This window comes from Lepidochelys kempii, chromosome 16 (genome assembly GCF_965140285.1).
Source record: "Lepidochelys kempii isolate rLepKem1 chromosome 16, rLepKem1.hap1, whole genome shotgun sequence".
NCBI lineage: Eukaryota > Metazoa > Chordata > Testudines > Cheloniidae > Lepidochelys > Lepidochelys kempii.
Window position 1 is genome coordinate 4885500 of NC_136395.1, and position 25307 is coordinate 4910806.

At 45.2% G+C, this 25307-nt stretch overlaps 1 protein-coding gene across 9 annotated transcripts in view; it reads left to right on the forward strand.

Moving 5' to 3' along the window:
* Positions 1 to 25307, forward strand: part of EXD3 (exonuclease 3'-5' domain containing 3) — a 573707-nt gene that overhangs the window by 104039 nt on the left and 444361 nt on the right. For 2 of the 9 annotated variants that reach the window (XM_073314579.2, XM_073314580.2), the window contains exon 3: positions 788 to 887. The exons of the other annotated variants lie outside the window; for them this stretch is intronic. In XM_073314579.2, coding sequence (XP_073170680.1) covers positions 851 to 887 — 37 coding nt within the window. In that variant the 5' untranslated portion in view covers positions 788 to 850. The remainder of the gene's footprint in view (positions 1 to 787; positions 888 to 25307) is intronic. 9 annotated transcript variants of the gene reach the window in all.

Genomic DNA, 25307 nt, shown 5'->3' on the forward strand with positions numbered 1-25307 from the left:
GATTCCCAGCTTGGCTAGATCTACATGCATTAGCTCTGCTTGAGGTAGTGCCTAAAAACAGCAGCATGGCCAAGCAGGCACTAGCTAGCTGCCCAAATTCATGTCAGGTAGGATTTTTAGGTGCTAGTTTGAGCAGAACTAACATGCCTATGTCTACCCTCGCAGGGAATTACATCTTCCAGCTGCAGTGTAGATATACCTTTAGGCAGGGGTGGCCAACCTAGGGCTCCAGAGCCACATGCAGCTCTTCAGAAGTTAAAATGCAGCTCCTTGTACAGGCACTGACTCCAGGGCTGGAGATACGGGTGCTAACTTTCCAAGGTGTCAGGGGGTGCTCACTGCTCAACCCCTGGCTCTGCCACAGGTCCTGTCCCCTCCCCTGAGCCTGCCATGCCCTCGTTCCTCCCCCTACCCCAGCCTCCTGTGCTCCACAAAACAGCTGATTGGGAGGCGCTGATTGGTAGGGCTGCTGGTGGGTGGGAGGCGCTCGGAGCCGGATGGGTGGGAGCTGATGAGGGGCTGCTGATGTATTACTGTGGCTCTTTGGCAATGTACACTGGTAAATTCTGGCTCCTTCTTAGGTTCAGGTTGGCCAGCCCTGCCCTTAGGAGCCCTCATCCTTCAAACTGTGTGCTGGAGTTTCTATGAGAAAATAGATCCCAGGGCACTTTCTCCCCCACTTTGCCGAGGTCAGACACCCCTTTATTTATGGAGTGCAAACTTACAATTTCCTTTTCCGAACTTGTGAAGGTTCCACAGGGCAGTAACTCTGCACTTTTCCTTTCAGAATTGGGAGCGCTGACTGCACCATTTTAGCTCAACATTTTAATTTGGTGTCCATCTAGAAAGGATGAATCAGGAGAGCAGCCCAAGCGATCACACTGGTGGTGAGTTTTCTGCCTGTGCAGGCACTCTGATCTATCTGTAATGTATTGGTCAGTAAGATTTGCTTTGTGCATGTTTTACTGTAGTGTCAGAAAATTTCTGTAGTGTCAGAAAATTAAACCCCAAACAGGAATAAAACAAAAACAGTGAATCAAGTGCTAACCAGTCAAATGCATCTTACAATGTGCCATGAAGGCGACTGGACCTTCAAGACTCTCTGAGAATAGTCAGCTGTCAGAACATTGGGAATTAGACTCTGATTTTAAAAAAATGTTTGACAATTGAAGTGTTTCAGCAACCCCCATCTGTGCACAAGAATGTACAGTTTTAATTACGATGCCTTACACAAGTGATCATTCAGTTTTATCCATCATCTAGTTTTTCTTTTATTCAGTCATGCGTCAGCAGTAATTATCCGTCTAATAAGAGTTCCTATTTAGATTACAAAGTAACGTGCAGCAAAGGCATAGATGTGTGTGTGCACACGTGCATGTGTATGTGTAATAAAAAACAGTGGCATCATGTCCCAATCCTGTGCAGGAAAGAGGGACCTGAGAACTATGTTAAGTATGAGTAATTAACCACTGGTACAGTTTACCAAGGGTTGTAGTGGATTTGCTGGAAATTTTTAAATCAAGATTAGATGTTCTTCTGAAAGATCTGCTCTAATTCAAACAGACAGTAGTTCAGAGAAGTTATGTGGCCTGTGTTACGCAGGAAGTCAGGCTAGATGAACACAGTTGGCCTTTCTGGCATTGGAATCTATGAACCTAGAAGCGGTGTCTATAAAGTGTCAGAGTCCTATTCAGTTGTGCACTTATTTTGATGTGTAAAGAGCTGTGCTTATCCTGATGTGAGGGCTATTTTCATGGTTTCCATTGTTTCCAATTCTTTTCTTGTGGATGAGGCTTTTTTTTTTTGGCGGGGGGGGGGGTGTCAGATTCCTTTTTCAAAGTAGAGGCTGTTGTGAGAGCTTGGCCTACTTGTTGTTTTGGTTTTTCCTTTAGAGGAATAGTGAGTCTGTTTCTTTCTGGGTTTTTTGTTTTTGTTTTGATTTGGGTTTTTTTTTTGTTTAGGTGGGTTTGTCTGTCTCTGACTTTATCTACATGAGGAAATTTTATCATTTCAATAGTGACAGTGGAAATCCTCATATCAGAGGGGTAGCCATGTTCGTCTGTATCCACAAAAACACCAAGGAGTCCAGTGGCATCTTAAAGACTAACAGATTTATCTGGGCATAAGCTTTCGTGGGTAAAAACCCCACTTCTTCAGATGCATGGAGTGAAAATTACAGATACAGGCATAAATATATATTGGCACATGAAGAGAAGGGAGTTACCTTACAAGTGGAGAACCAGTGTTGACAAGGCCAATTCAGTCAGGGTGGATGTGGTCCACTCCCAATAACTGATGAGGAGGTGTCAATACCAAGAGAGGGAAAATTGCTTTTGTAGTGAGCCAGCCACTCCCAGTCCCTATTCAAGCCCAAATTGATGGTGTTAAGTTTGCAAATGAATTGCAGCTCTGCAGTTTCTTTTTGAAGTCTGTTTTTGAAGGCTTTTTGTTGAAGAATGGCTACTTTAAAATCTGAGTGTCCAAGGAGATTGAAATGTTCTACTGGCTTTTGTATGTTACCATTCCTGATGTCTGATATGTGTCCATTTATCCTTTTACGTAGAGTGTCCGGTTTGGCCAATGTACATGACAGAGGGGCATTGCTGGCACATGATGGCGTATATCACATTAGTAGATGCGCAGGTGAATGAGCCTCTGATGGTGTGGCTGGTGTAGTTGGGTCCTCTGATGTCGCTAGAGTAGATATGGGGACAGAGAAGGCAACGGGGTTTGTTACAGGGACTGGTTCCTGGGATTGGTTCCAGAAGAGGATGGACTACAAGCGGTCAGGAACAGTATCCCTGATGAGGCCACGGCACACCTGGTGGCTGAACTTTGTGACTTTCAGATTTGGGGAAAACTTATACCTTCAGGTCAGCGGCACTGCTATGGGTACCTGCGTGGCCCCACAATATGCCAACATTTTTATGGCTGACTTAGAACAACGCTTCCTCAGCTCTCGTCCCCTAGCGCCCCTCTTATACTTATGCTACATTGATGACATCATCATCATATGGACGCACAGGAAGGAGGCCCTTGAAGAATTCCACCTGGATTTCAACAATTTCCACCCCACCATCAATCTCAGCCTGGACCAGTCCACACAAGAGATCCACTTCCTGGACACTACAGTGCAAATAAATGATGGTCACACAAACACCACCCTATACCGGAAACCTACTGACCTCTGTACTTACCTACATGCCTCCAGGACACATCACACGATCCACTGTCTACAGCCAAGCCCGAAGATACAATCACATTTGTTCCAATCCCTCAGACAGAGACAAACACCTACAAGATCTCTATCAAGCATTCTTAAAACTACAGTACCCACCTGGGGAAGTGAGGAAACAGATTGACAGAGCGAGATGGGTACCCAGAAGTCACCTACTACAGAACAGGCCCAACAAGGAAAATAACAGAACACCACTGGCCATCACGTACAGCCCCCAGCTAAAACCTCTCCAGCGCATCATCAACAATCTATAACCTATCCTGGCAAATGATCCCCCACTCTCACAGGCATTGGGAGGCAGGCCAGTCCTCGCTTCCAGACAGTCCCCCAACCTGAAGCAAATACTCACCAGCAACTACACACCACACCACAGAAAAACCCCTGGTTGAGAACCATTGATATAGGGGAGTGAGAGTTCCCACTCTTGAGTGTCCTCTGTGTGTTTTTGTTGATGTGGATGGAAGATGGTTCCATGCTAGGAGATTATAGGGGGCAGATGAATTAAGTGTGCGAGGGATCACAGTTTAGTGTCTTTGACAAATATGTGCTAGGATGACTCTGTGCAAGGGAAGGCTCCTTAAGCAAATCTTTTTTTGTCTCCATTGAGAGAGGTGGAAGAGTTGGCCAGAATGCTCCTGGATTGCTCATTGAGGGCAAAAGCTTAACAAGATAAAAAAGGCCTTGGATATTTATATGGAGCTCAGTAATATCTGAAGTTGTTATAGTTAATGACAACAGAATTTGGGGAGGGATATTAAACCCTGTTCTTCAGGGCTTAAGCCAATCTCTGACTAATAGAGACCAGGATGAGACCTTCATGGGGGGCATGATATCCCACATGTACCTACTGGGGTGTTCTTACATCTCCGTCTGGTGCTGGCCACTCTCAGATACAGGATTCTGGACTAGATGGATGTTGGGTCTGATCCATTGTGGAAATCCCTATGTTCCTGTGGTTTGCCAGCTGTGTTGCAAATAAGGCTGACATTCTATTTGGAAATCTCTGAAATCTGATCTCCATTTGTTCAGTTTCCAACACCTGATTCTGCTTCTACAGCTGCATTGCAACTTTTAGAACCTCAGTACAATTCATTGTCTAAGCCCCACTGAGCCTACCACTTAGGTAGGAGTTAGAGAAGAAGGATGCTTTAATCTTTTGAAAAATTTAAAATATTTTAATGTAATCCAGCTGGAATGGTAAGACTTTTCTCAGAGTCAGAGACAGCCAAGTTTTTCCTCCATTCCCTCCTCCCTTTGTCTACAGGAAGGAAGTCCTGGCAAGGGCCCTCTCAGCTTCCTGTCAACTTCTGAGCACATTTCCAGACACAATCTTCTCCACCATCCATCACCCGGATCAGCAAAACAATTACTGCAGTGCAACAGGAAAAACACATGTCTCACATAAACAGTTTGGAGGCTGTATGATCCCAAACCACTGGAATTCACGTACAAGCCAGATTAATCTGTGAGTTACATGTGACCGGAGATTATTCGGTACTTTCTTCCCTTCCTTTTGTAACCAGATGTCTTGGTCACTAAACTTTTCTCCTTTAAAGGACACTTAAAAAAGAAAAAGAATAAGATTTGTTTAATAAACTAGTTGCTACATTGGCAAAAGTCAATAGAATTTATACAGTCTTAGGCCAAGAAAATGACTGAGCTTGGTTTCTGGTCAGAAGCACAATGGAAGTGGTGCCTTTGGCTCCAGGGGGCATTCTGCTCCAAAAACTTAAAAATTCTGTGCCAAAAAATAAAAAATTCTGCAAATGTTATTTGTCAAAACAACAGTACATAATCACGCCAGTTTCAATTATTTTGGTAATTTATTTCAAAATACCTGTCAAATATGTCTGTAACAATACAGACACACACACAAAAATTCCCCCAGAAGTAAAGAGTTAAAGAAACCCCATGACAACCCAGTTCCTGTGTCTCTGCCCCCTTGCCTCCCCCAAGCCCAGCTGGGGGGCCAGACACCCACAACCCCTTCCCCTGCACAGCCCAGCTGTGGGGGACCCCAGCCAATATACCTGAACCCCCTCCCAGCCACAGGGCGTCCCTGCCCAGATACCCGTACTCCCTCCCCCGCAGAGCCCAGGTATGGGGCCCCCCTTGCCCAGATACCCGCACCCCTCCCCTCCAGAGCCCAGTTGTGGCCCCCCAGCCCAGACACTCCCTTCCATCTCCAAGAGCCCAGGAATCCAGAGGAAGAAACAGCCTGATGCTCGGTCCCAGGTTTGCATGGAATTTGCTGAGCACTGTCCTCTCCTTCCCTCAGGTCATGCTGGGAACAGCAGTTGCCAGGAACCCTCAAGCTCCCTCTCCCTCCCCCAGCAGTGTCTTCTATGTGCGAGCTGGGCTCTGCTGGGTCCAGCAGCCCCTAGTGGTGGCTAGCAGCACTGCAGTCAATTTTGTGGGGGAAAGGAAATTCTGCACGCACAATATTAATTTCTGCATTGCACAGTGGCACAGAATTCCCCAGAAGTACCCAGGTGTAGGAGGTGACTGGTCAGTATCATATTACTAGGGCATATGTCCCAGCCAGATATTCAAGCAGTAATATTGATGGGTTCCAGAGCAGGGCAGTGATGAGAGTCATGGTATATAAGGCTGAAGTGCAGCATCTTAAAAGAAGGAATAAATATGGTGGAGAACCTGAAGACCTCATCCCTGGTATGGGGGCAGTGGCTCTCTTTCAGAAAGGGTTAGGAGAGTCATTTATGAAACTCTGTTTCATAAAAGCTCCATATTTCTAATTTTGTGTCTGAAATTGCATTGCAGTATTTAGCTACATTCTCGGTACTATGCTATACTACAGTGCTAGGCATCCTTTGTTAGGCCAGGCCTCAAATCAACAGTCAATTTTACATTTCTTTATAATATAAATCCCTTTTGGGGTAATATAGGTCTCTAAATCAAGAGATCTGCTTAATCAAGCCTAGGCTGGGGGCTGCTCAGGAAAATCAGGAGCATTTGGGTAAGTATAAATTTAGGGGGAAAACTACTTTTGAATATATTAAAACTTCAGCATCTGTTCGTAGTGTAGGAGAAAAGAATTCAAGTGCAAGGGGCTAACTAAATCAGCTAGGGCAGCATTTCTCAGATGCAGCCACTGGGGGCTTTTCCTGTGGCCACAGCCTCCTTGATGGTGATGTGGGAGGAGCAAAGCAGTGGCCCCTCCCAGGGCTGCCAGTAGGGGTTGGGCCCTGTCCCACTCTGGAGCCACAAATGCTGGAGGAGCGGGCAGGTGGCGGGGCTCAGGCTTCAGATCTGGGGTGGAGGGTGGCAGGCCCCAGCCATGTGGTGGCAGGCTCCATCCCCTGGCTATGGGCTTTGAGCCCTAATTCCGGCCCTGGCCCCAGGCTCACCCCCCACACACACACACACCTGCTGCCTCCTCTGGCCCCAGGCTCTGGCCCTATGCTCTGACCCCCAGCCACAGGGTATCGGACTCCACCCATGGGGCCATGGAATCCAGCCCCAACCCCCAGCCATGTGGCAGTGACTACCAGATCCAAGCTTACCACCCCCCCCCACATCCCCCATGGCCCCCACTGCGTTCTCCGGCCACGGACTCACCGGGCTGTGCAGCTAATAGACTCATAGATATTAAGGTCAGAAGGGACCATTATGATCATCTAGTCTGACCTTCTGCACAATGCAGGCCACAGACTCTAACCCACCCACTCCAGCAATAAACCTCTCACCTGTGTCTGAGCTACTGAAGTCCTCAAATCGTGGTTTAAAGACTTCAAGGTGCAGAGAATCCTCCAGCAAGTAACCCATGCCCCATGCTGCAGGGCTCTGGTCCCTGGACTTACTCCCCGCATCACCCCTGGCCCTGAGCTGCCTCCCTACCCACCTCCCCATCCAGGGCTTAATTTGTCCCTCAGAATTGCCAGGGCTTAATAAGTCTGTTGTGAAAAATGATATTTGTAAGTTTGTTAATATCACTTTTCACTGCCTCCTTGCTAGCTAGCAAGTCTGCTGCTGTGAAAAGTGATATTAACAAAATACAAATATCACTTTTCACAGAAACAGACTTACTAGCTAGCAAGTCTTAAAAAAGTAAGCAACCAAAAAAAAAAGTAAAAGAAACAACAACAAAAAGGGACAAGAACCTGCAAAACACATTATTTGGTTCTATTCTGTTTAGGTCCAGTAAAGAACAGAGAAAACTGTACATTATTTTTATTATTGAGTCTGCAAAAAAACCCTACATTAATAAATTACAATGATTTGGACAAGTATATTTGTATATTTATTTGTTTTTCCTAAAGTTAATTGAATATTTTACGAAAAATTGTCAGAGCGGCCACCAAAAATTTTCTTGTAAGAACCCCTGAACTAGGGTGTCTTCTGTGTACTATCAGCCTTTCCATGATACCACTGAATTTTAGTTGATTGTCAGTCTTCATTTGTACTTTCTGACAGAGCCATCATTATTAAAAATGTTCAGTGGAATTCTGTTTACAGTGTTCCCAATATATTACTGGCAGTAGTAAAATTGTCTGGCGGATAAATTTGTCTAAACAAGGCTAAAACGTGAATACATGCTGTAAACTCTGTACTCAGAGAATGAATTCATTGTGTTGATGAAACAGTTTCCAGGTTAGACTCGCAGAAGGCAGTTTGTGAAAGGGTATATTCTAAAGCCTTGCTATGTATTATTGAACCCTGGTTAGGGCAGGATTCTCCTATACTTTCTACCCACTGGCCTAGGTAGAGTCATAGAGTTTAGGGCCAGACGGGACCATCAAATCACCTAGTCTGACCTCCTGTATTTCACAGGTCACTAACACCACCCAGCACCTGCACACTAAACCCATCAACCAAAATTAGACCAAAGTATTACAGCCCATTATGTTACTATTTTATGTATAAAGCCCCTGCCCCAGCTGAGGAGATCAGGGTGGTTGTACCCCAATAATAAAACAATTAAAAGGCTTACAACTTCAAAAAGTTAGCCAAGGCTAGTCTAGCCAAGGCTAGTCCAGCACAGGTGGAGCATTTCCACGGGAAAGTCCTACCCATGCCAGAACTGTGTGGCTGCATCTACAGTAGTGCTGTACTAGCTGTGTGCTGGGCAGGATATCCCAGGGTTCTTAGCGGTGCATTAAACTGGGCTACTATAAATTCATTCACAGTGTATTTTGGGAGAACATGTCTGTCCTTCCTGAGCTCCTGTGCAGAAGTGCTCTTATGGGTCTTACTGATATCACACCACAGCTTTACCAGAAGGCTGGTGTCAGCTTCTGGCCAGCTGGCACCATGGGCAAAGGCATCTGGGATGGTATCTCTGAGTCCGTGGAAGTGTAGCAGAAATTGAGCAGGCAAACATGGGGCCAAAATACAGCGTGGAATAAGGCAGGAATTAGACAAGAAAGTACAGCTCAGATGGAATTGTGAGATAGCACTGGAGGACTAACAACCCCTGGTCTTAATTAGCCTGAGTTTTCACTGCAAAGCAGGTGGGTTTTCAGCTCAGGCTGAAGCAAAACCTGAACTCAAGCCTATATCCTGCTAGCCCAGGCTTAAAGCATCCTGAAACCTGGATTAGAGGATTTTTTATGTGGATGAGAGGGGGGTTGGGGCAACATCCATACCAGAACCTGGGCTAACTCTGCAGTGAGGAAAAGACTATGTACCCAGTTAGTCTATCGAACAATCTGTTCCTGCCACTATTAGCCTCATCCACTCTCCTCCATTTGTTTGTTTCATCTCCTTGTGGTGTTTTGTTTTCGAGTGTAAGCCCTTGGTTCAGGGACTGTCTGCTACTTACATTGTGTCTGTACAGTGCTTAGCACACTGGGGCCCTTATCAGGGCTGGATTTACACCTTACACGCAACTAGACACAGCATCGTTAGTGCCCTCCCTTCCCATGTGGCCCTGCCTGGAGCCCCCCTCCGGAGTCCCCATATGATCCTGTGACGACCCCCCCCCCCCACTTCCCCAGCAGCCCTGTGTGGTCCTCTCTGCCTCCTAAACTGGCTCCCAGAAGGCTGATGTGACTTTTCACTTGAGAAAAAAGTGCATCAGCTACCCACCTGGTAGCTGTTTGCCACTGCCTGCCAGACCAGTCAGCATCAGCCAGCTCAGGCTGTTCTGGTGCCACAGTGGCATCTGGTGGGCAAAAGGCAGAACTGCAACATATTTTCTGCAGAAAAAAATTCTGCTTTCCTTGGACAAGAATTCTGCGCATGCTGCAAATGTCACGTAAGGAGAGGAGCCATGACGTAAGACGAGCAGCATGTGGGGCATCTTGGCAGGGGGCGGGGCAGATCAGGAGGCTCCTTCCCTCCCAAGAACATCCGAGCAGTGTGGCCAGCAGCAGCAGGGCAGCAAAATAGCCCCAAATACCGTGATTCACAGCTGCCAAAATCCCCCAGCAACTGACAGCTAAAAATAGCCCAGTTGGGCTAGAAAATCGCATAGTTGACATCATGACGGCACCCCTAAATCCAGCCCTGGCCCTTATCTATCCTGATTATGGTCTCTAGGTGCTGCTGCAGTACAAATAATAACAATATATTTTTAGAAACCCTCTTAAAACACATACAGATAATGCTGATTAAAAGAGTACAGTGACTAAAGAAGAGGCTAAAATGGATTGGGGTAAGCAAGAAAGTGAAATATGGCATTGGATAGTTGTAATTTAATAACAGGGACAGCTCTGAAATGCAAAAGGAATCTTGAGGTGTTTCTTTAGTGGGAGAAAATGAACTGAGACAACTGTCTGCGTAGAGGAGCAGTTTCCACACCCCATAGCCTTCAGCACCAACATCCAAAGTGCTGGCCTGGAACATAGCAGTAAAATCCCTAATATACAGAGACTCATGGAGCATGGATAGCCAAGAGGATGAGGGTTGAGGAGGAGATTAGAGGATTGTACAGCCCTCAGGGATGTAAGAAACAATGTGTCAGTTTGAAATTATGTCAGTTTCAAATATTAGTAAAAAGTATTTTCGGGTCCTACCCAGCCTCAGCCCCTGGTCAATTCATGTTGGTTTACAACCCTGTTTCCCTGTTTTGTAAATGTTTTCATCCCCCTGCTTTATTAAACTGACTATATAGCCACGAAAGTGGGCAATACACAAAATGTTATAATTGCAGAAATCTGCCTACTGTAGAGATTCTTGAACCTTCCTCAGCAGCATCTGGTTCTGGCCAGTCTTGAAGACAGGATACTGGGCTAGATGGACTCAGGTCTGAGCCAGTCTAGCAGTTCCTGTGTTCCTAAATAAAGTGAAAAAAGGGTTTATCTTCATTTTTTTTCAGTTACAGTTATCGAAGCATTACTAAGGATAATAGTGGGTAAAAAGAAATCAGCAGAAATGTGATTTGTTGACAGTGTCTCATTGCCAACTTGAAATCAGTCCACCACATTCTAGCCGAGCGATGTGAGGAACGCAGGGCAGGAGTAACATGATCATAGTTTGACTCAAACCATTGAGTCAAAGTGCTGCTGCATTCTGAACAAACTGCAGGCAACAGAGATGCACTATCTCAAGGGAATGACAGTCACCAGTTCTCATGGTCACAAAGTGTATGAAGCAGTCGGGGAATTGAGAGCCTCTTCTAACACCAGTTATGGGTCATAATCCTGATTAGAAGGGGAAGTCAGGGTGCCTCAGCACCAATAAGAAACACAGAAATCCATGGAATTCATTCGTCTCTGAGGCCTTGAAGAAATCGACTAGCTGTTGTGCTAATGCTGGTGTGGAACAGGCAATGCATTGAAATTCACCAAATGAGTCAGTCCAGCCAAAAGGACTGACTGCTTATGTTTAGGATATGCCCAAAGACACAGAGCATAAACTACCAATATCTGAGAATTCTTCCATGAATATCCTTCCATTGCTTCAGGGTCTGTACACCAGCTGGACCATCATGGCAGAGGTGTCTCTGTCTCTTCCCATTTGTATTCTTCTGCATAAGATTAGAGGATTTCAGAATACCTGGCTAATCCCAGCTATACCAAAATGGCCTTGAGCAACATCCAGCCAGGTCCCCATTAGACTGGGAAAATGGACTGCAAATTGGAGTGATGCTGTGTGTGTCATAGACACTTGCAGCAATAAACTGGACACAAGTAACTAAACAGCAGTTAGAACAGTTGGTACAGAATTTGCTCACTACTGAGAAGGGCCAGATTTGAACCAGAAATGTATCTTTGTACCACACCTGAGGTTGTTAGTCCTCTTCAGTGGCTATTATCAGCATAACGTTTGCTGTTTTTCATCTCCCCCCTACTCCATAGACCTTCTCCACAAGATAGGCTGTGACTTCTTCAGTTTAAAAAGAATACCCAGCTATTTGTGCTCTGTAGGAGTACAAGAAAGTGACTGTAGTAACCAGTTTCAAATGTTTACATGTGAGGTATCTACGCCTAAATAAAAGTGTAATAGAATAGAAACACAGCCTCCATCTGTACATGGAGCAAGGGGAATGACACTGCTATAATCAAGTTTCATTTTTACTTTTCTAAAGAACTATGAGGTTGTAGAAACAGAACTAGTTCTGTCCAGGTTCTAAGCCAGTGGTTGCTCTTTGTGTGTGATTGTAGATTTTTTAAATTAAACTATTTTGCAAGCACTTCCTTCCTGCATTTCTGAGAAGGAGGGAGGGGGGAATGTTTAACTGTTTGCCTTTGACAGAGGAGGAAAAACTGAAGAAAACAAGAGATGTGATCCTAAGTAACCACTGACCTTTTACTTCAGACTGGTGATGTTTTTCAGTGGTAGAGCCTCCAGGGATTGACAGCATCCTCCTTGCTATTGTACTGCCTGCTCAGAAAGGGGCTAAAGTTCAGCATTTATGATGTTCTCTGGGCTTGTGGGAAAAAAGGCCACATTCCATTTCTTAAGTCATATGAGTGCAAAAGCTGACTGAGTTCTACAGTCTAACCTCAGGGCATTAGGCCAGTTCAGAGTGAAACTGGGAACGACAGACAATTTAGGTAAATATGAAGCCAGATCTTGCTCCTCACAGAGATTTGCAGCAGGTGGGAGGGCTCAATGTATTTGCCCTGTTAAATCAAAAACCCTGATTTATTTTATGCTGGTCCTGTTGCTTTTTCATAAAAATGTGCTGCTTGTTATTACTCCTAAGGAGCTCTCCCGTTTTGTTGCTCAGAGTGTCTTTCCCGTATTGGGCTGCGCTTACTGGAGATGAATATTATTCCCCAAGGCAAAAACCAGTAAGTGACTCTTCGATGGTGATGAGGTTTTTTCAGTTAATATTCCCAAGTGAATCTTCCACCTGTCCTGCAAGTCACTCCTCTTCAGTCTGCTCTCTGATAGGGGTGGATGACCTTTTGTCTCCCTGATTAGTCGGGTGTCTCTCATTGGGCCAGCTAGGTGCCCTTCATAGGCACTGGCTGGGTGGCCTTCTTTCACTGACTATTATGGCTGCCCTACAGCCATCTTTTCCATGGATCTCAGCTGCTTCCACCATTGGACAGTGAGCCTTATTTCCAGAAAAATTCCCTTCATCCTCATTGTGGAAAGGTCACTAGATATAGCTGCTTAGTGTTTAATATGATGATTCCCGCTGTGAGAAAATAGAAACATCTCTTCAAGGGGTGGGGCAACATTGTACGCAGAAGGGGCCTCCTATCTCAAAGACAGGGTTAATATTTTACAACTGCTCAGAGTTTTCAAATGTTGTGCAAATGGCTAAAAATAAAAATCTGGATGACCTTTAAAAAAGGGTCCCAATCAGTTTGCATCCCTACTACAATGCTTGTGACTTTACTCCTGATGAGAATGCTCCTGCATTTTTGTGTAGCCCTCTTGTGACTCCCACAACCACATGCTGACCAGTACTGTGTAATGGGCCTATCTGGGGAAGTAAGCCCACTTTGTGGCGGGAATGTCCCTGGTGTATTGAGATGGGCCAGTCACTTGAGTTTGTTCCGTAGAAAACTCTTGTTGGTACAGTTGAGAGACCCTGTGCTCTGGATTGTAGAATACAGAAATATAAAGATAGTCCCTGCCCTAACAGGCTTACAACCGAAAATATAGATACATAGAAGGCCTGACACAATGGGAAGTGTTGAAGTGAGGACAAATTAGGTGTGGGTTGTTTTTTGAGATGGTGGTTAGTGCTGGCACAAGGAAAAAATTCCTGCCAGCAGCAAAGAGATTAAATATCTCCAAAGATGTTAGTTCAAACACACTTTGGAAAATGTAACGGAGGCATAAATGCACCTCTGGGTGAATGTTTTATGGATGCAGGACTGCCAGCCCTCCCCTAGCAATCACATTTCCACTTTCTCCTGTGGTATACACGTGTGGTATGCCAACAGTGCATGTGGTTGTGGTGGGGAGATGGCCAGCTTCAAAACCACAGATTTGTATCTTTGTTTCTTAATGTCAGTTTTTGTCCCAGTCTTTTTGTGGCTTTTCTGTGCTCCTAGTTCCATCAGTAGCATCTTTACAACAGCTCATTTCCTCCCCCCAACCCTCAAATTTGGAAATAGAAATCCATAGAGTTGCTAATGAGGCAAAGCAGATGTTTCTGCGGACTGTGTAAGTAGTACACTTTGAAGAAGTCTTTGTACTTAGTACTGAAGCTCGCTGTGTAACTACTTGTATCTCCTTTTGTAGGTAAGAATTGAGAAGCTCTGTGTGTCACTCAACCCTATGACACTTCCTTTTTTATAATGAATGATGAAATGTTACAAATTCAGAGGACAAATTCAGAGGAGATGTGGAAGGGGGAGTCAGTTCTGTGACTTGGTTTGCTACAGCTCAGACTTTAAGTTTCTCCCAGAGAATACAGACTGAAAGGGCCAGTGCACAGCTAGTCAGATTGCAGAATTCTGATAGCCACCAAAGACTTGCGCCCAACCCGTTTGTTCCCCAATTTGATTTATTACCTGAAATCCATTAGTCTCATATATTCCTCCCCTCCGGGAGAAAAATGCATCCTTTCCAGCAAGGAATCAGATCCCTCTTGGCTATCTCAAGACATGCTGTTTGCATATATTTACTTAAATACATGTTTTCATGTTTCTGTATTTATCATAAGAACAATTTTCCTTTAAAGTAAGAGTGTGTGTGTGTGTGTGTGTGTGTGTGTGTGTGTGAGAGAGAGAGAGAGAGAGAGGTTCTATTTACTTTACTGACAATTCATACCACCATCAGAGGTTCCAGAGCTACATTCTAGGACAGGGGTGGGGAAACTTTTCAGCGCGAGGGCCACATCTGGGTATGGAAATTGTATGGCGGGCCGTGAATGCTCATGAAATTGGGGTTTGGGGTTCAGGAAGGGGTGAGGGCTCTGGCTGGGGGTGTGGGCTTTGGGGTGGGGGGTGCAGAAGGGTGCTCTGGGCTGGGACAGAGAGGTTCGAAGGGCAGGAGGGGGATCAGGGCTGGGGCAGGGGGTTGGGGTGCAGGAGGGGGTCAGGGGTGCAGGCTCCGGTAGGTGCTTAACTCAAGCAGCTGCCAGAAGCAGTGGCATGTCCCCCCTCTGTCTCCTATGCAGAGGCATAGCCAGGCAGCTCTGTATGCTGCCCCGTCTGCAGGCGCCGTCTCTGCAGCTCCCATTGGCCATGGTTCCCGACCAATGGGAGCTGCGGGGGCGGTGCTTGGGGCGGGGGCAGCATGCAGAGCCCCCTGATTACCCCTATGCATAGGAGCTGGAGGGGGGACATGTCGCTGTTTCCAGAAGCCATGTGGAGCGGGGCAAGCCCCCAACCTCGCTCCCCGGCTGGAGTGCCAGAGCAGGGCAAGCTGTGGACCCCGCTCTCCAGTGGGAGCTCAAGGGCCGGATTAAAACTGCTGGAGGGCTGGATGCGGCCCCTGTGCCATAGTTTGCCCACCCCTGTTCTAGGAGCAAGTGAGAAACCATGTGACAAGGGATGTGGTGATGACTTGAAGTCATGGGTGAGGTAAGTCCCTTGATTTAAATGGTGCTATGCCCATTTACATGAGCTGAGAATCTGGCTTGTAATGCATTCACCTCATTATAGACTCGTGCATCTCATTTTTTTAAATTTATGAGGAGTGTAAGAGCTAGTTGTTGTTGTTATCCATTTCCATTCTGTTCTTGACATTCCTTGCAGTCAGCTAACCAGACATTATGATAAAAACTGTTAGAACTATTTATTTTTCCTGGGATAACTAAACTAAAATAAGTATTATTATGTGTCTTCATTCTACATTGTTTTACCTCAGAAAAATTTCGCACAAGGTAGTTTTCAGGTTTTGCTGCAATGAATGTAGCAGGACCCTAGAAACTCAGCCCAACAGAAGTTCAGCCAGTTCCGAGTTTTAGTGAGTACAGTGAAGCTTTCCTTGGGAATTTTTGAAACCTCGTAGACAGAATTAAAACAATTCCTCAGCAAGGAAGTGAGCAAGCTGGGGACTCTCCAATAGATGTAATCATTCAACCAAAATTTTGTTTGGCTTGGCTGAGTCTCTCCTTCATTCTCCTCTCTTTCATCCTTGTCCCTCTGTCTTTCTGTGTCTCTATATCTGTCTGTCTCTTTCTCTCTCTCTGTCCCACATCCAGTTGTAGTATGAAGCAACCAGTACTAACCTGGCCACTTCTAAGACAAACAGCAAATCAGAGTGGAAGAAGAGGCCTTTGGCTGTCACAAGGACTTGTGGCCACTCATTTCCTAGAATTAAAGGCTGGGAGTTGAGCTGTCACCCAGCCAAGCCACAGACAATTATTAGGTTTCCATTTTGTGCCTTTTATAGAGACCTAAATACATGCACCAAGTAGAAAAACAAAGTATATGGCAAAATAGATAGAAATCCACTTTCTCATATGGGTAGGTCCTTCCCTTTCCCCACTGAGATGCATTTTCTCCTCTCACCAGAACCAAAGCACATTTTGCTTTTTTATTAGAAATTCTGAGGTCAGGTCTATGCTGTGGAACATCAATCTGTAATCTGTCAGAGTAGTTACTAACTATGCAGTATGCCTCGTAGTTACAGCAAGGAACTAGGAGCTGAGGTTCTTTGGGCTTGATTGTGATCTCACACCTGAGTCAGTAAGGAGGAACTCTGTTGAAGTTAAATGCAGTTACACTCATGCAAGTGTGGTGTAAGTGAGATCAGAATCAGGCACTGGGTCGTTGTTCTCATTTCTATAGCTGATTTACTGCATGACCTAGACCAAGTCACTTAACTTCCCCAAGCCTCAGTTTCTCCATTTGTAGAAGGGGAGTAATGCTTACCTGTCTCGGAAAGGTGTTGTGAAACCTAATTATTCTTTACAATTTTTTAGATTTGTAAATTAGAATTACAGATGTAGTTTAATAACAAATAACATAATCATTTACCTCAGGATACAGCTCTTTAGAGCTCTGACATCCTCCTCAGCAGGGGAAAGCCAGAGAAAATACAGGGATTGCTATCATAGTCTTCACAATAGTCTGTATTATTAAGAAGTGTTGTGACATATCTTTTACTAAGTACAGAAACTTCTGGGAATATCATGGTAACAATAAAGACCTGCAGAGAGAAAGTATTAAGATGTTAATGACTATCACTGTAAAAGCATTCTGCCAAGAAGGTCAATAGATTCTGACTCAACATTATGCCTTCAGATTGGTTGAAAAATCAGGTTCCAAAAAACAGAGCCCTCCAAACCCTCTGTGACGGGATCTGTGGGGTACAGTCTGGGACTGTGGGACCACTATGCCCCCTTAACTGTGTCCAGCCTGCGCTGTCTCTCAGAATGCCTTGCTAATGACAAGCAGCAAACCGCTTCAGGCGCAGTTATCACTCGGGACCAACGCATGTGGAGCCCCACATCCAGCTATATTGCATGAATGCTCCCAGAGCCACTCATGAATCACACAGAGAAAGGCACCAGCCAAATCCCCCCAGTTCTCAACCTTGTACCTCAGGAATATACCGTCTTGCACTGTTCGAGACGAGCACTTATTTATTTATTAATTGGTTAACTGCCTCATCAGTGGAAAGTGGATATACACCAGCCTTTGCAAACCTGTGCAGATTTACCCCACTTCAGGCAAACTCACTAGTAAAGATAAACAGTTAAACAAATGTATTGACTACAAAGGACAGATATTAAGTGATTATAAGTGATAGGCAAAAAGTCAGAGTTAGTTGCCAAAATAAATAAAATATAAGCATGTAGTCTAAACTCTCAATCCAATTATACTGGGCAACATCTAGATTAAGCAGTTTTTCTCACCCCATTGGATATTGCAGTCCTTAATATACAGGTTTGTTCCTTAAACTAGGGCTAATCTCTTCTGTTGAAGTCTTCAGTCTTCTTCTGAGTGTCTTTGTTGCTTGTAGCATAGGTGCGGGCAGGAGAAAGCATGTCCCCCCTGTGTTCTGTTTTATACCCTTAGTCCATGTGCTTGGAGAACACAAGTCCAGGCATGTCCGGGGGGTATTGCTGAGTCTCCAGGCAAGGTTGAGCAATTCCCTGGCATGGCCTTATACAGGTGAGTCATTGCATTGTAGCTCCCTTGCTGGAGAATGGCTGTTGATGGTTGTTTGACACCCTGCCCGGGCGTTGGTTACTTTCCTTGCTGTTGTCTCTGAGGAGCTTCATATACGCTAAAGATATAGATAGAACGAACTGTGGGTTTCAGCAGTTCATAACCTTTCCCCTGATACTTCACATGGCATGCTTTATATGCAAGTTATATGTAAATGAGGAATATGGGGGTTACAGGATACTCCCTCAAGATGTAGAATGTCACACCCTCCTTCCCGCAGTTTAGAGAGACTGTATGTAAGAGTGCTGAAGGTGATCTTAGCCTGCAGCATCATGTAGAGAGAGAGGTGGATTTCTCAGGTAGCTTTGTGCAGTGCTTTATAGAACTTGTTAGACCCTTGAGTTGCACCACAGAAGAAGCCAGTACAGACTTCATGGAACTAATATCGTCCTCACTGCAGCAACACTACTCACCGTGACCCTCATCCGATAACGTGTTTCCTTGTGGCAGTTCCTTACATCCATGTGGAGTCTGTTGCAGGTTTCGGGCCTAAGCAGCTGCCTGGTTTTGCCCCAGCTATAAGTAAGTAATTCTCATGGGTGATTTGAGATCCTTGGATAGAAGGTGCTATAGAAGGGCAACGGATTGTCACAGTCAAGTGTTATGATTCCAAGCTGTCCTCACATACCACCTGCCTTTTGGGGATCCCACCATTGTGTTTTAGGACAGCAGGCAATTGGGCTAAGGTCTTTGCTCTGTTGATCCCTACCATATGCAACTTGCTCCCTCTTGTCCATCTTAGTCCATCTCCCTCCTCTTTCCACTGTCCAGCTGTCTTAAATATAACTATTGCTAGCACCACATTTATACTTGCATTTTGAATTTTAAGAGGGTGGTTTTATGTTCTGTTATCATGTTTTAATTATGTACATCACTTGTCAAGTACATGCAACAGCGAACAAGTTATTTGGCAATTGGTGCTTTATAAAATCATATTGCATGTTTAGATGAAGACTCTGTGCCTAGCAGTATACAATGAAAACATGGTGTGATGCTCCTCAGGGCTATCCAGGGATGTCATGCACCTTACCCCTACCTGCCCTTAGCATGAAGCAGTCTTGTCTGTGCCTGCTGTAGATCAGCTCCTTGAAACCACCAGCCTCTGGAAGCACAAGCACTGCCTTCCTGGCCTCCGCATGCCTTGCTCTCTCTGTACAGGTAGTGGTAGGCACACAGCAGCCCCCGAGTGCTTGGAACATGCCCTACAGTGTCCAGTCCCTTATCTACTGAATGCTCACAGAATTACCATGCCTTCTGTTCCCAAAAGAGCCTCTTTTACAGACTAGCCTCCTTCTAGTCTGGGTCCAGTTAAGCACTCACACCCCCTGTAGTTACTATCCTGTGTTCCAGTTTCTTTCAGGTATCCTTGGGGGTGGAGAAGCTATCTCTTGAGCAAGCTGAAGACAAAATGGAGGGGTCTCCCACGGGCTTAAATAGACTTTCTCTTGTGGGTGGACTCCTCTCTCCTATACAAAGTCCAGCTCCAAGATGGAGTTCTGGAGTCACCCAGGCAAGTCACATGTCCATGCAGGACTCAGAACTTACAGGGAGCAGCCATGGTTCACATGCTTCCTTGAACGTCCTCAGGTAGACTTCTTATGTGGATTGAAGCATTCCAAGATCCATTGTTCGCTAAGTGCTTCTTGACTGGGCACCTAATTTGCACATTCCTCTCTCAAGAAACTGACCGAATGCTTTACAAAGGTTTCAGAGTAACAGCCGTGTTAGTCTGTATTCGCAAAAAGAAAAGGAGTACTCCAGGGTACAAAATATATTGAAAGAACAGAACAGGTCATGCTGGTGGGGGAGTGGCACTATATGTGAAAGAAAGCATAGAATCTAATGAAGTAAAAATCTTAAATTAACCAAACTGTACCATAGAATCTCTATAGATAGTAATTCCATGCTTGAATAATAAAAATATAGCAGTAGGAATATATTACCGACCACCTGACCAGGATGGTGACAGTGACTGTGAAATGCTCAGGGAGATTAGAGAGGCTATTAAAATAAAAAACTCAATAATAATGGGGGATTTCAACTATCACCATATTGACTGGGTACATATCACCTTAGGATGGGATGCAGAGATAAAGTTTCTTGACACCTTAAATGACGGCTTCTTAGAGCAGCTTGAACACACAGGAGGAGAGGCAATGCTTGATTTAGGTCCTAAGCGGAGCACGGGATCTGGTCCAAGAGTTAAATATAGCTGGACCGCTTGGTGATCATAATATAGTGGTCTCAAACCTTTTTATGCACAAGATCACTTTTTGAATTTAAGATCAACCCAGGATCTACCCTGCTCCAGTCACTCCATTCCCCCCTCCCTCCATTGCTTGCTCTGCCCCACCCTCACTCACTTTCACCGGGCTGGGACGAAGGGGAGGATGCGGGACGGGGTGCAGCCTCTGGGAGGTAGTTTGGTACAGGGGTCATAAGGTCACACTGCACCTAGTCTCATAGAATCCACTGGACATTTCATGAGTTTTACTTTTTATCGGTGTCATTTGTGGTTTAGAGATCCAAAATCCTTCAAGGATTGTCACAAATCAGTGTAACATTCTCAACTGTGGCGTGTGCATTGGCTGAGTCTGGGGCAGGGGGTAGGGGTACAGGACTGAGGGGTGCAAGCTCTGGGAGGGAGTTTGGGTGCAGGAGGGGGCTCAGGCTGAGGTAGAGTGTTGGGGTGCAGGAGAGGTTGAAGGGTGCAGGGTCTGGGAGGGAGTTTGATGCAGGAGGGGGCTCCGGGATGGGCCAGGGGCTTGGAGTGCAAGAGGGGGTGAGGGATGTGGGCTCTGGGAGGGAGTTTGGGTGCAGGAGGGGGCTCCGGGCTCGGGCTGGTGGTTGGGGTGTAGGAGGGGGACGAGGTGCAGGCTCTGGCTGGGAGGTGCTGCGGCAAGTCTCTGAGGCCCCTGACGGGGAGTAGGGCAGCGGGTCTCCATGCACTATGCACTACCCACGCCTGCAAGTGCCATCCCCGCAGCTCTGCGGAGTTGGAACAGTGCGCAGAGCCACCTTATCTCCCCCCTGAGGGACCGCAGAGATGTGCCAGCAACCAGCTGCTTCTAGGAGCAGAGTGGAGTCAGGGCTGGCCGGCAGCCTGCCTGAGCCCCCCTGCGCTGCTGGACTTTTAGTGGCTGGAGAGCATGATTGACTGGCAGAGGCTCCAGGATCGACCAGTCGATTACAATTGATAAGTTGGTGTCCACTGCTCTATATAAATCCATGGTATGCCCACATCTTAAATGCTGCATGCAGATGTAGTCGCCCCATGACAAAAAAATCTATTGGAATTGGAAAAAGTTCATAAAAGGGCAACAAAAATGATTAGGGGTATGGAACGGCTGCCATATGAGGAGAGATTAATAAGACTGGGACTTTTCAGCTTTGAAAAGAGACGACTGAGGGGGGATATGGTTGAGGGGGGTATGATGGGATAACATTATTTTGGCAATTAATTGGTCTTTAACTATTCATGGTAAATAGGCCCAATGGCCATAAATGGGAGGTTAGATGGGGTGGGATCTGAGTTACTACAGAGAATTCTTTCCTGAGTATCTGGCTGGTGAATCTTGCCCACATGCTCAGGATTCAGCTGATCGCCATATTTGGGGTCGGGAAGGAATTTTCCTCCAGGGCAGATTGGAAGAGGCCCTGGGTTTTTTTTGCCTTCCTCTGCAGCATGGGGCACGGGTCACTTGCTGGAGGATTCTCTGCACCTTGAAGTCTTTAAACCATGATTTGAGGACTTCAGTATCTCAGACATAGGTGAGAGGTTTTTCGCAGGAATGGGTGGGTGAGATTCTGTGGCCTGCGTTGTGCAGGAGATTAGACTAGATGATCATAATGGTCCCTTCTGACCTTTATGTCTATGAGGTCTATAAACTCATGACTGGTGTGGGGAAAGTAAATAAGGAAGTTGTATTTACTCCTTCTCATAATACAAGAACTAGGGGTCAACAAAATGAAATTAATAGGCAGCAGATTTAAAGCAGAAGGAAGTATTTTTTCACAAAACGCAAAACTCCTTGCCAGAGGATGTTGTGAAGGCCAAGACTATAAAGGGGTTCAAAAAAGAACTAGATAAATTCATGGAGGATAGGTTCATCAATGGCTATTAGCCAGGATGGGCAGGGATGGTGTCACTAGCCTCTATTTGCTAGAAGCTGGGAAGGGGTGACAGGTGATGGATTGCTTGTTGATAACTGTTCTGTTCATTCCCTCTCGGGCATCTATCATTGGCCACTGTTGGAAGACAGGACACTGGGCAAGATGGACCTTTAGTCTGACCCAGTATGGCTGTTCTTAAATTGCTACAAAGCTAGTTTTGTACCTTGCAGTTTCTAGCCAATAGTGTTGCCCATATATCACATGACCAGGAGAGGAGAATTAGGTTGCTAAGAGGTGGCCCAGCAGTCCTGTACATCTGCTGTCAGTTTATTTTGTTGACACTGACAGCTCTGAATTTCAGCAGGTGAGCACCTGTCCCCAACAACAATGTAAGTAAGGGAAGAGGTAAGGAGAAGTGTTCATAGAATCATAGAATATCAGGGTTGGAAGGGACCTCAGGAGGTCATCTAGTCCAACTCCCTGTTCAAAACAGGACCAATCCCCAACTAAATCTCCCAGCCAGGGCTTTGTCAAGCCAGGCCTTAAAAACCTGTAAGGAAGGAGATTCCACCACCTCCCTAGGTAACGCATTCCAGTGTTTCACCACCCTCCTAGTGAAAAAGTTTTTCCTAATATCCAACCTAAACCTCCCCCACTGCAACTTGAAGCCATTACCCCTTGTTCTGTCATCTGCTACCACTGAGAACAGTCTAGATCCATCCTCTTTGGAACCCCCTTTAGGTAGTTGAAAGCAGCTATCAAATCCCGCCTCATTCTTCTCTTCCACAGACTATACAATCCCAGTTTCCTCAGCCTCTCCTCAGAAGTCATGTGTTCCAGTCCCCTAATCATTTTTGTTGCCCTCCGCTGGACGCTTTCCAGTTTTTCCACATCCTTCTTGTAGTGTGGGGCCCAAAACTGGACAGAGTACTCCAGATGAGGCCTCACCAATGTTGAATAGAGGGGAACACATCCCTCGATCTGCTGGCAATGCCCCTACTTATACATCCCAAAATGCCATTCGCCTTCTTGGCAACAACGGCACACTGTTGACTCTCATATCCAGCTTCTCGTCCACTGTAACCCCTAGGTCCTTTTCTGCTGAACTGCTGGGGAGGTTAGAGAAAGATGACGAAGCATGTTCACTGCAAGTGAAAGTAAGCAGTTATAACATGCACCAGCACTCTGAGACTAAGCGTGAGCTCTAAGAGCTGTAGATATCTAGTGTTCTTGGCTTGCTCAGAATGTCTTTTGATTATATTTTCGCAATAGCTCAATAAGCCTTGACCTGTGTGCAGTGTTACTTGCCTTTCGAAAGATGCACGTATCAGGAAAGCCGATCTGCCTTTCAGAAGCAGAAGATCTAGGACAATGAACAATATGTTTTAAAGTTATAGCAGCTTCAGTGCATATGTATAGTGCTTATACATTAATGCCAAGCTGCGTAATTCATCGTTGAAATTATGCTGAGATGGTAAGGGCTCCTCCAAGTACTGAAGTCATTCTAAGTCCCAGAGTTCCTGTGGTGGTTGCTCAGATTAAATGAAAGTTCCTCTGCCTCCCTCCCTTTTGGACCAGTTCCTGCAAACACCGCTGCATGTACAGTGGGGCTTACTAGCATGAGCCGTTTTGGGAGTACTTTGGGCAATGAGCACAACACCTAGCAGTTTTGTGACACCTTAGTCACACTGGGTAATACTTTATCTCTCCAGTAGTCCCATTAAAATTAATGTTAGAGAAGCAAGGTATGACTAATTATGAGTCAGGGTATCACAAACTAATCTGGTGTTTTCACTTTGTTACAGTAGCTTAATTCAGTGTCACAAATTCCTTTGTAAAGCAGTCTGTTCTGCAGGGTATTGTGAGAGGCTCCACCTAGTGTTACCACAGAGGCCAGGAATGTAATCTTCTCTAGAAGTGAAGTACATACAGACTTCACTTTGAAAACAAATTTATTTTCTTTGAAAAACCTCTAATAAAGAGGACTGCTTTTTCCTAGAAAAAATGGTGGAATATCTGCATATTATGGTCTAAACCAAAATGCTTTTATTTTGTAGTATCAGCCATGGTGCTCATGGATCATATAAAATTTTCTGAGCAGTTTCTTGGTAGTGGGGAAACCATGGTTCCATATGTTATATAATAACACTTGATAGTTTAGGGTTGGGGGAGGGAGTGTTGCCCCATGAATGTCAGAGTGCTTGCTTATCTTATTCATTCAGATAAACACCTCTCAACATCCTGTTTTTGTCATACGAACAGGAAAAGAACAATTGTTTGAGATGTGCGTCAGTCATGCTTGTAACCAGGCAGTCTCATAACCCTCCCCATTTACTATAGCAACCAATAGTCCTCCTGGAAGTGTGTCAGTGGTATGTTGACAGGTATCTTTTCTTTTGTGCTTCAGTATGTGTGCTGTAACTTTACAAGCGTCAAGTGTGGTGGGCACCAGAGCATTCCAATTTTACCTCAGATAAAGGGGTAAACATGTCAGTTTTGCCTTGCATAAATAAATGGACATTGCCATTTTTACGTGATCTCTCTGTCTTTGGTTTTCCTGTACCCATTACCAGGAATCCTGAAAATTCAGAGGCAAATTATGTAGTCAACTAAAGCATTATCTAATTGGCAAATTTTAGCCTGAGTTTATTTGTAGTGCACACAACTCATATTAGAGAAGGGGTTGTTTGAGCCAATTGGTGAAAATAAATTTGGTTCTTGACTGGATTACTTAAAGGTGACCTGGAAAGCTTCGGAACTGCAAAGATCAGTCACTGGGGTTCTCTGAGCCTCCTACAGCAGTGTGTGACATTCCTCACGGTAGGTCTTCAACTCCCACTGCACTTTTGAAAATCCCACCTAGGAACGGCTGAAGCAGCAGTATTGCCCATAATATCCTGTATGAGGGGTTGTCATTCATGGTTGCTGGGGAAAATAGCAACTTTGGGGTGCGAGTAAATAAAGGAGGAAATAATTTTGAAATATTTTCTTTTAAAATACAGTGATTTGTAGTGTCAGTCTGCATTTGGAAGACCTGATTCTTACTTACACTGGTGTAAATCGAGGTAATTTCATTAGCAAAGCAGAGAGGGGAACCGGGCCCAGAATCTACGAATTATTTGGCAGATGGACTGGGCAGTCTAGTAGGTCCTTTCTATCGCCAACTTTTGTGATTTTTAAAATTATTTTTGTCTAAGGTTTTTGGATCTTTCCCATTATATAAATAAGACTCTGTTTGCAGCTTGTTGGGGGATGACAATGTTTCTTCCAATTAAATTCTTCCCTTGAAAGAATATGTGCTTGCTTGGGTAAGGCAACAGGTCACTGTAGAAAACCTGCCACGTTGCTATAGCTCTTTGGATTGGGAAGGGTAGAAGATTACTCACTGCTGTCTGGATTGGCATTTGTCTTGATGAGGGAGGGTGCTTTACCCACAAGGTGGAAAGGTGATAGCTTATGAC